This window comes from Coregonus lavaretus, assembly GCF_964263955.1.
Source record: "Coregonus lavaretus genome assembly, contig: HAP1_SCAFFOLD_874, whole genome shotgun sequence".
Classification (NCBI taxonomy): domain Eukaryota; kingdom Metazoa; phylum Chordata; class Actinopteri; order Salmoniformes; family Salmonidae; genus Coregonus; species Coregonus lavaretus.
The window spans coordinates 172083-183808 of NW_028157590.1; the positions used below are offsets into that span (position 1 = coordinate 172083).

At 42.4% G+C, this 11726-nt stretch overlaps 1 protein-coding gene and 1 pseudogene across 2 annotated transcripts; one reads left to right on the forward strand and one right to left on the reverse strand.

Moving 5' to 3' along the window:
• The first annotated feature begins 1570 nt into the window (after nt 1–1570).
• LOC311125231 (myoglobin-like) lies at nt 1571–6017 on the forward strand (annotated as a pseudogene). Its single transcript has 4 exons — nt 1571–1575; nt 3065–3150; nt 5096–5315; nt 5544–6017. The product of its transcript is annotated as a myoglobin-like (transcript).
• A 2549-nt stretch (nt 6018–8566) lies between these two features.
• On the reverse strand, nt 8567–11206 carry LOC311125233 (centromere protein M-like). The gene is made up of 6 exons (XM_084199285.1): nt 11047–11206; nt 10732–10811; nt 10424–10522; nt 10229–10308; nt 9994–10085; nt 8567–9780 (listed from the first exon to the last, which is right to left on the reverse strand). Exons 1-6 carry the CDS (start codon nt 11101–11103, stop codon nt 9631–9633), a joined length of 558 nt encoding a protein of 185 aa, XP_084055411.1. The 5' UTR covers nt 11104–11206; the 3' UTR covers nt 8567–9630.
• Nucleotides 11207–11726: the final 520 nt, after the last annotated feature.

Sequence of the window (11726 nt, forward strand, 5' to 3'; positions counted from 1 at the left end):
TCTCATTCCCATTCTATATAGTAAGCTTGATTTGATCTTGTACACATTAACAGCTAAAAGCTGAATTGTGGTATACAGACACAAAGGACAACAAATTAAAATAATTAGATTTAGATATGAGTTCGTTAATGTGGTGTCTGGTTAGGACTGAAGCAAGGACGAAGGGTTGAAGTTACTCATCTGCTCTTGCTCTGTGACAAACCTGTTTATTGCCTCTAGACTGGCTCAAATCCTCACTCTCTCTTGCACACAATTGGCGGGGGGTCTATTCTGGTAGTCACCTCTCCTGCCCTCTATCTTGGATGACTGTCCGGTTTCTGTTGTGCTCCAGTGCAGGTCAGCAAGCGGTCAGTCAGCGATCTATCCCCACCCACTCCTCTCCTCCCTCCCCCTTTGACTAAAACACGTGCATGATCTCTCTTGCACTCTCTCAACACACCTAAGTGCTACTACCTATAGCATGATCACTTAACACACATACACACACACTCACCAGCAGGCACATACACACTAATCCCCACCACCCTGTTTATTTTGGCTCTGTCCTCTCCCTTTCCCATTCCTGCGGTCTTATCGGTCAGTTTGGACGTGACTCTCTCCACAGAGCAGCATCTCAGGCGGGGCTGTCTGTGTTCAGATCACCCCCTCTCAGACCAGACCAGACTGTGCCCGTTAGCTTGGGCGCCATGGTGACGCCATGGAGATTGCCCAGTGCATTCCTCACAGGAAGTGCATGTCTAGAGTGCCCCTGATTGGTTAAACCGCACTAGTGAATGAAATTAATTGTTTCAATAAGCTCAATGCGGATATCTTAAATGACTACAATACACGGAAGAGTTAAGCGTACTAGTGCAAGAAATCAAAGTTGTATTCAAACATATTATGCTTAATTCTGGATTCAGACATTTCTTACTTTGTGATATTGCTTGAATCTACAGTATAAATTAAAATTGACATTTGCCTGGGAGCAAAATTGTAATGGAAAACTTCCTTTCAAACTTTTCCATTGTCTCCAGTCAAATGAAAAGTGGTGTTTTGGCATTAGCCTGGCTGGCTGGCTGGTATTGAGCTGATTGCCAAAGCTGTGGTTAATTGCCCTGCTGAAGGAATGACTATTAATTGGGTGGCTGTGTGTCGGTCACTGCACTGCAGACGTGACAACAGACACTGTGACACCCTCTCATCTGGTGTGACCCGCCTGTCTTTATCTCTCTTTATCCGTCAATATCTCTTTCTTTCTGCTGACCCGTTGCCAAGGACAGCCGGTCTCCACCGACCAGACCACCGGACCGGTTGACCCCAGGCCAGGCGCATTAGTCAAGAGTAAGCAATATGGAAAAACCCACGGGAGACGTGAGTCATTTTATAGGCTACTCATTCTGTAACTATCACGCAGTAAAGCATCCTAACGGGGAGGGTGGGCTGAAGAGAGTTAGAGGTGGAGTAAACATCAAGAGAGAGAGTAGATTGATGATTGGCCTTGGATGAGGGAGGAGGGGGTATAAAAGGTATGGTTTGACTATAAAGTATTTCGGAGTTTGAAATATTCACACGGGACATTTACCTGCTTTACTGGTACAGTATCGATGCTTCTATGTCATGCTTTAGAAATACATTTTTGGGATCAACTGTTTATTCATTTTCAAAACCAGAATCTTTAAAGTTTTGACCTAGCGTTAGGGTTAGTGTTGAGGCTGAAAAAGCAAATTACAGTATTATAATCATGAGTGAGAGTTTGGGTGAGCTGCTGTTGTAACCCAAAATGAATTTCAGTCAACAATCTGAACTGTATGACATCTAATTATGTCATCTTCAGTTTGACTGTCAGTGTTTTCGAAGAGAATCCAACACATACATGCTCACAGAAGGCCCATAGTCTAGAGCTCTCAAACTACAATCTGGACCTCGAAGCCAGTTCCACTGCATTTGTTCATTGTTCCCCTCTAATCAGGGACTGATTTAGACCTGGGACACCAGGTGGGTGCAATTCATTATCCGGTAGAACAGAAAACCAGCAGGCTCCGGACCTCGTAGGGTAAGAGTTGAATAGCCCTGGTCTAGAGGCTATGCAAAGACAACGCAACAACAGGTGGACTTATGGTGCACTGATGCTGGGATGGATATACATCCTGAGAGAACAAGTCAATCTATCAGTCTGCTGCCTCTATATCAAGCTATCTTGTTCAGAGTAGACGGGTGATTAGCTCGTAAAGACTGTGTGGAGGAGCTGATGGGGCTGTATTTTATGGCTGATGTCTATGTGTGGACTGACCATTTTTGACCTGTGGGTATAGAATCCTATGAGGACAAGGTCAATGAAAAGCTATGGGGAAAGGACCTTGGGATTAGTTACTACATAGTTACTACATTGTTGCCGTTGAAAAGATAACATTTAATAGATAAAAACATCTGGATTTAATATTTTATTACAGTATTGGCATGTTCAATGTATCAGAGTTGCATGCCGTGTATTATCGAACCCAGTAAACAAACCAAGCTAATGTAATGTATCCTGTTGTTTCTATAGCATGCAATTCCTATCCCCACTACTAGTGACTCTCTAACTAGGCTTTATGGCTGAACGTTTCTATAGCGTTTTGCTGAGTAGACTTGCCATATGTTAGATTAGATTAATGTATTACTGAATTAGTATTATGATGTAAATTAAAACCATATAATTCCCTGTCTTCTTGGCTGCTTCATTGGTTCTGTCTATTACTAACCCACTCTGATTGCTTGGCACAGAAAATACTAGCTTTCCTACTGTAAGCATTTGTAACAGGGCTGGGGTCAATTCGAATTGAAGGCAAATTAGAATTTCAAATTTAAAAAAAGGAAAAACTTTGGGAATAAATAGCTTCTACTCCTCAGTTTATTGAAAAATCCTTGAAAATAGAATTGTTATTTAAGACCCCAGTCCTGATTTGTACTGTTATCCCACTGGCTATAAGGTGAATGCACCAATTTGTAAGTCGCTCTGGATAAGAGCGTCTGCTAAATGACGTAAATGTAAATGTAAATGTATGTCATGTAACTCCTCAGTCTCCTTCTCTGTCTTCCTCAGATCATGGCTGACTTTGACATGGTTCTGAATTGCTGGGGGCCAGTGGAGGCTGACTACAACACACACGGAGGACTGGTTCTGAGCCGGTCAGTGGACAATATTGGACTGTACTTAGCTCTGGTCCAGGGCGTTACGTTTTGCTTGCTGTTGCTGAGACACAACTGCAAAATGCAGGGAACGCTATGGACCGGAGCCAGACTTCACTGAGTTGGCTAAGAGATGGACTGGAGAATGGTTCTGGCCATAAACTGCTAGACTGCAGACTGTTGTGTTGAATGTAATGCTAAGAAATACACTACTGGTCAAAGGTTTTAGAAGGGTTTTTCTTAATTTTTTACTATTTTCTACATTGTAGAATAATAGTGAAGACATCACAACTATGTAGCTCAGCTGCTAGAGTACGGCGCTTGTAACGCCAAGGTAGTGGGTTCGATCCCCGGGACCACCCATACACAAAAATGTATGCACGCATGACTGTAAGTCGCTTTGGATAAAAGCGTCTGCTAAATGGCATATTTATTTATTTATTTATTTTAAATAACACATATGGAATCATGTAGTAACCAAAAAAGTGTTCAACAAATCAAAATATATTTGAGATTTCAGATTCTTCAAATAGCCACCCTTTGCCTTGATGACAGCTTTGCACACTCTTGGCATTCTCTCATCCAGCTTCACCTGGAATGCTTTTCCAACAGTCTTGAAGGAGTTCCCACATATACTGAGCACTTGTTGGCTGCTTTTCCTTCACTCTGCGGTCCGACTCATCCCAAACCATCTCAATTTGGTTGAGGTCGGGGGATTGTGGAGGCCAGGTCATCTGATGCAGCACTCCATCACTCTCCTTCTTGGTAAAATAGCCCTTGCACAGCCTGGAGGTGTGTTGGGTCATTGTCCTGTTGAAAAACAAATGATAGTCCCACTAATCCCAAACCAGATGGGATGGCGTATCGCTGCAGAATGCTGTGGTAGCCATGCTGGTTAAGTGTGCCTTGAATTCGAAATAAATCACGGACAGTGTCACCAGCAAAGCACCTCCACACCATAACACCTCCTCCTCCATGCTTTACGGTGGGAAATACACATGCAGAGATCATCTGTTCACCCACACCACGTCTCACAAAGACACGGCGGTTGGAACCAAAAATCTCAAATTTGTACTCCAGACCAAAGGACAAATTTCCACCGGTCGAATGTCCATTGCTCGTGTATCTTGGCCCAAGCAAGTCTCTTCTTCTTAATAGTGGTTTCTTTGCAGTAATTCGACCATGAAGGCCTGATTCACAGTCTCCTCTGAACAATTGATGCTGTAACAGAGGTAACTCTGGGTCTTCCATTCCTGTGGAGGTCCTCATGAGAGCCAGTTTCATCATAGCGCTTGATGGTTTTTGCGACTGCACTTGAAGAAACTTTCAAAGTTCTTGAAATGTTCCGTATTGACTGACCTTCGTGTCTTAAAGTAATGATGGACTGTCATTTCTCTTTGCTTATTTGAGCTGTTCTTGCCATAATATGGACTTGGTCTTTTACCAAATAGGGCTATCTTCTGTATACCCCCCCCCTACCTTGTCACAACACAACTGATTAACAACACAACACAACAAATTAACTTTTAAGAAGGGACACCTGTTACATTGAAATGCATTCCAGGTGACTACCTCATGAAGCTGGTTGAGAGAATGCCAAGAGTGTGCAAAGCTGTCATCAAGGCAAAGGGTGGCTATTTGAAGAATCTCAAATATAAAATACATTTTGATTTGTTGAACACTTTTTTGGTTACTACATGTTTCCATATGTGTTATTTCATAGTTGTGATGTCTTCACTATTATTCTACAATGTAGCAAATAGTAAAAATAAAGAAAAACTCTTGAATGAGTAGGTGTTGTAAAACTTTTGACCGGTAGTGTAGGTTAATGCTATATCTACACATTGGCAATCAGGAATGATTTAAAATGTTCTGTACTGTAGAGGCTCACAGAACTCTCCTTACAAATCTCTCTCTTTCCCTCTCTGTCTCTCCTTGCCTCTAGTCTGTTCACAGAGCACCCAGACACCCTGACGTTGTTCCCTAGGTTCGCAGGCATCGCAGCGGGGGACCTGTCCGGGAACGCGGCGGTAGCTGCCCACGGGGCCACCGTGCTTAAGAAGCTGGGAGAGCTGCTGAAGGCTAAAGGTGACCACGCTGCCATCCTCAAACCCCTGGCAACCACCCACGCCAAGTAGCACAAGATCGCCCTCAACAACTTCAAGGTGAGGGTGGATGATTCCAGTCTCCCTCCCTTCTCTCTTTATCTGAATCTAGCAGTTTTTTTCTCCTCTATTCATAAATGTAAATACATTTAATTGTTGCATTCACTCCAGTTTTACCATGACACTGTCATTCTTAGTTTACTAAAATGCTGAGTGAAAAATATACTTCATAAAGTGCTTTTATTCAGTATGAAATTAAACATTATCATCTCTCTTGCTTCTCACCAGCTCATCACCGAGATCATCTGCAAGGTGATGGGTGAGAATGCAGGGCTGGACGGGGCAGGGCAGGAAGCGCTGAGGAAGGTGATGGGCGTGGTCATAGCTGACATCGACGTCACCTACAAGGAGCTGGGCTTCGCTGGCTAAACGGTTTACCTCAACGACCTACGACCCCCACGCCAGGGGTCACAAGAGGTCACACGGAAAGGACAACAACTGGAGACATTTACTGGGAGCTTACACGTGAAGCAGAGTGGTTACTAGTTTATATACAGTACATTCTAAGTGCTGGTTTGCTTGTGACTTGCTGAAAGTACAGGAGGTGTATGGGGCAAAGCTTTTGTGAAAATTCTGCATTTCTCTCTGTACAGTATATTGCCTTAATCTGCCATTTCAATGTAGTTTGCTTACTGAATGGTAACTGTTTCTCATTGCACTAAACCAATAAACGTTCTATCAGCTGCAAATAAGTGCTTAAAATGTCTGTTCTGCCTTTTCTATATATTTTCTTTGGTTAATTTCAAACATTCATCACCCAGTGACATGGACAGATGTATTTTCTGAGGGGGTGGATATGAGTTATTAGGGAGATGAGATTAGTTTCTTCTCATTCCCATTCTATATAGTAAGCTTGATTTGATCTTGTACACATTAACAGCTAAAAGCTGAATTGTGGTATACAGACAAAAAGGACAACAAATTAAAATAATTAGATTTAGATATGAGTTCTTTAATGTGGTGTCTGGTTAGGACTGAAGCAAGGACGAAGGGTTGAAGTTACTCATCCGCTCTTGCTCTGTGACAAACCTGTTTATTGCCTCTAGACTGGCTCAAATCCTCACTCTCTCTTGCACACAATTGGCGGGGGGTCTATTCACCTCTCCTGCCCTCTATCTTGGATGACTGTCCGGTTTCTGTTGTGCTCCAGTGCAGGTCAGCAAGCGGTCAGTCAGCGATCTATCCCCACCCACTCCTCTCCTCCCTCCCCCTTTGACTAAAACACGTGCATGATCTCTCTTGCACTCTCTCAACACACCTAAGTGCTACTACCTATAGCATGATCACTTAACACACATACACACACACTCACCAGCAGGCACATACACACTAATCCCCACCACCCTGTTTATTTTGGCTCTGTCCTCTCCCTTTCCCATTCCTGCGGTCTTATCGGTCAGTGTGGACGTGACTCTCTCCACAGAGCAGCATCTCAGGCGGGGCTGTCTGTGTTCAGATCACCCCCTCTCAGACCAGACCAGACTGTGCCCGTTAGCTTGGGCGCCATGGTGACGCCATGGAGATTGCCCAGTGCATTCCTCACAGGAAGTGCATGTCTAGAGTGCCCCTGATTGGTTAAACCGCACTAGTGAATGAAATTAATTGTTTCAATAAGCTCAATGCGGATATCTTGAATGACTACAATACACGGAAGAGTTAAGCGTACTAGTGCAATAAATCAAAGTTGTATTCAAACATATTATGCTTAATTCTGGATTCAGACATTTCTTACTTTGTGATGTTGCTTGAATCTACAGTATAAATTAAAATTGACATTTGCCTGGGAGCAAAATTGTAATGGAAAACTTCCTTTCAAACTTTTCCATTGTCTCCAGTCAAATGAAAAGTGGTGTTTTGGCATTAGCCTGGCTGGCTGGCTGGTATTGAGCTGATTGCCAAAGCTGTGGTTAATTGCCCTGCTGAAGGAATGACTATTAATAGGGTGGCTGTGTGTCGGTCACTGCACTGCAGACGTGACAACAGACACTGTGACACCCTCTCATCTGGTGTGACCCGCCTGTCTTTATCTCTCTTTATCCGTCAATATCTCTTTCTTTCTGCTGACCCGTTGCCAAGGACAGCCGGTCTCCACCGACCAGACCACCGGACCGGTTTACCCCAGGCCAGGGGCATTAGTCAAGAGTAAGCAATATGGAAAAACCCACGGGAGACGTGTGAGTCATTTTATAGGCTACTCATTCTGTAACTATCACGCAGTAAAGCATCCATTGGGCTCAGGTGCTCCCCCATCTTAGCCACTTTAGGTTATGGTGAATTCAATATCCACCTACAAACTGATTGATGTGCCAAATATAATTTTATTTTTCAAACATAGTGCACATGACTGACCACTAGCCTAGGTGTCCAGGCTCCCTTGTCCTCCCAGTGTTGGGTCTTATGGTGTCCAACAGCAGTATCTATCAGTGAGGAAACAGGAAACCTCTCATGGGGTCCAACAGCAGTATCTATCAGTGAGGAAACAGGAAACCTCTTTAATCAGCATTAACACAGTGGATCCCAAACCTGTTTTTGTCCCCAATATTTTCTAACCAGGACCAAGTCTCAAGCAGATCCCAACCTATAGTTTTTCTGAACATTCCACAAAATGTATCCATCAACACTTTTTATGGATAACAGATTATGGTTCACATGGCGACAGCCAGGGGTGCAGGTTATTCTTTTGCCAAGCCCTGATCAGAGAGGAGGATACGTGTGCATCCTAGTGTCTCCCCCTGAGCCTCTGTCAGTGGTCACCTCACCACCCAGATACTTATTACATACTGAATCATTTAGCAGTGTGACAGTGTGTGTGTGTATGTCTACATGTGGCAGACTGTGTGTGTTTCACTGTGCAGACATCGCCATTTGAGATGGCAGAATGCAAAACCCTTTTGAAATGCAGTATTAATTTTGTCATGTTCTACATTGCAGAAAATATTTGGCAACAGGTCACTCAGTCTCTAGAGCCAACAATGGTCGACACAGGTCATCAAGATGCTTGAAGCAGTCACGACACAACATACACACTCAATCACCCTTAGGAGCAGTAGAGAACTGGGGTAAAGAGCAAGAGGAAGACACACCAACGAGATGGACAGACACCTGAAGAGACGAAAGGGAGGAAACGATGAGGGGAGGTTGTATATCCCACTAGGCACCAACTGGTTGTTTCCAATACAACAAAATAAATTTGATGACGTTGAATCAATGTGGAAAACGTATTGGATTTGCAATAAAAGTCTTCACTGTAAAGGGATTTTGGGAATGTTTATTTTTTTTTACCCAACTTTCAACCTAAATCCAATGACATGGTTCAAATGTGTTTATTTCACATTTAATTCATGTTAGTTGAAAACTCAATCAAATGATGTTGAACTGACATCTTTGTCCAGTGGGATAGCACACTGGAGATCTTCAACCAAGGGTTATCAAAATACCTGTTGTGAACATGGAGGGGGTGTGAACTTGGAGTTTAGGGATAGAGGAAACAGGTGGGAGGAGGGAGACGGGTCGGAGTGAGGAGGTCCGAGTCTTCAAACAGCTGGTTCACAATTAAAGAGGTTTAACAAGATCTTAAGCACTTACAAATGTGTAACATTGTACAAAATATGTTATATTTATTTTGCATACGAAATGGTTGACGTTATACACAATGGTGCACAATTTTCATGGACCCGTTTCGGCTTGTGAGCACTACTTTCAAAACTACTGGCTGAAATTATACAAAACCTTTATAACGCATCTTTAAGATTGTATCTACTAGCTAAGCCGTTTATTTCTCACATAGGTCAAAGAAACACTACATAATGAAAGATAAGGGGATATCAATTGCATGGTTCAATTTCATCACAAGTTTCTATAGCGCAGCCAGAAAGCACTTTCGAGGCATTGAACCAATGTCTTTCGTCAGGCTGCAGGCACTCCACCTAGTGTCAGTATATTGACACAGCAACAAGTGACATTCTAAAAAGTAAGGTTAGTGTGTAATCTCAAATGTATTTACAAAGATACCAGACACTTTCTTCACAAATTAGATCAAAGCAGATATATTTGTAAATGGCTAAAAGCTTACAATGTGAACAAAACAAGAAAATATGTATTTAAAAAGGTACTATGTGCATGGTAAACATACTGTATGTACAAACAAAATTAAAACAATATGACACGCAGTCCACTCTATATAAACCTCTTACATTTATCTGTTTTAGAGACCGCAATAGCTATTGAGCACAAGTAACAGTCCATGTAAGTACCTGGTCAACCAGTCTTGGCTGGTCCAGGTGGTGATGTTCTGGACTGGGTTAAAGGTCAAAGATCACTCAAAGTTCTGCTGATCAATGTCAGAGGGCACAGTGCAGCGGGTGAAGGTGGACAGGTAGAGACCAGTTGCCATGGGGACAAGACCGGCCGCTACCTTGAGAATGGCCAGTAAACGGTGTGCTGCCGTGGTCACCCCCTCTGTCGTCTGAGTGGAGAAAAAAAGGAAATTAGAGGAAATAAATAAGAATGGAAAAAAACAACAAAAGCTTCATAAAATAACAGAATGACACACTTCTAAAAGATAATATGAGTTTGTATTACCTGTCAGTCTATTCATAACACAGGTTTCATGAAATAGACTAAATATAAACTAATATAGTGTTTTACCTATCAATCACGTCTATGCATTGACTTATACCTGATCCTCTGCACACAGTAAGGGGCAGTGGAGGGATGCAGCCAGCTTCCTCACAGAGACCAGTCGCTCAGGGGGCACTGATGCATTACGAGCTGGAGGAGGAGACACAGACACACCACAGACACACAGAGGAAGATAGCACTCTTTAAACATAATGAGAGGATGATAGAATGTGATAAGTGTTGATGAAAGATGTATAACGGAGAAGGATAGACAGGCGAGTCCATTTCCTTACCATTGGTAACCAGGAAGCAGACTTTGCCCAGGAAGTAACCTGGGTCTAAATACTTGAGGGAGGTCTCTGCTGACTGGAAGCTGAGGAGAGAGAAAAGCAGTAGCATTACCACTGGAAGAAGAGGCCAGTAAAGTCACATCAGTCATGGGGTCCATCTCCCTATGGATGGTCCCTATTGTCTGTATGTGAATGTACCTGAGCTCTGAGGTTAGGTGAATGATGAAAACCACCAGATCTATCCGCGGCCGAGACTCCTCGTTTTCCATGGGTAGTGGGAGGCTTCTAGCCAACCTTCTGGTACAGAAAGAAGAAGATGACAATGTTAGACGGTTGTGACTAGATGGTATACAGCTACTTCTGTCGAGTTACTTTTCGTAGCAGGTTAGGAGAGCATTTTAGCTAACCCTAACCCGCTACGAAAAGTTACTTCTGTCCGTAGCTGTATACCATCTAGTCAAGACCCCTACCTAGCTCGCTAGTTGGGAACTCAATTCAGTACTTACACAGTGACGTTGACATTCTTCTCATGAAGCACAACAGTGTCAGCTAACTTCTGCTGAAATTGCTCTTCATTCTCTACCAGCTGAAACAAGAAACACATTCATTGAGTAACAACGGGTGAGTTAGTGGTGTTATTATGATGTATCAGCTAACTAACTAAACATAGATACAAATATTGAATTCTGTGCATGTAAATGTATCAATAATCTGGATAGCAGTAATGTCACAATTGGTTTAGTGATAAGAATCGTTGGTAATTAATTGTTAAATTTGCTAGCTAGCTACCTAGGGCTAACGTTACTTACAGGACCACTTACCAGTATGTTGGCTGTGTTTAGTCCAGGAAGTTTACTAAATGGTTTGAGTAAAGACATTTTACATCCAACATGCAAAAAAGAGAAGTAAAATTGTGTTAAAAAGCGTTCAACAATGCAGTCGCTAACTAGCGACACTTCATAGACATCTCCAATGTTATGGTTGAAGAAAATAATTTTCAGCCATGACTTTTGTGGCGCGTAATTTCAAACTTCCGTTAAACTTCATGACGTCTTCAATTCTTCTTCTGCTGCCATTTTCTTCAAAGGAGCATGACTGCCATCTATTGTCTAAAAAGTGTAACTATATAAATATAATCCTGCTGCTACCTCCACTTTGCACAATAACTTCGACGTCTTTGATAAACACTACATTAAAGCTAGAAACCATAGTTGCTACATCAATTTTTGGACTTAGAAATGAATATATACCCATTGATTCTTGAATTTAACTTATAAATGCCTCATGAGCTTAGTTCAACTGTCATACCCCATCAGAACCCAAGTATAAGCGTGTTATACTCCAATGTTTATAACAAAATGTAAACACTGTATAACCTCAAAAAATTGTTAACACTATAACTGTTTATATCATGGATCGTCAGTCCTTGCATCCATAGCACTGTCTATTAATTTGAGAGGTTACATTTCTCCAGGCCCATCCCTAAGCTTTTTACCAAAAC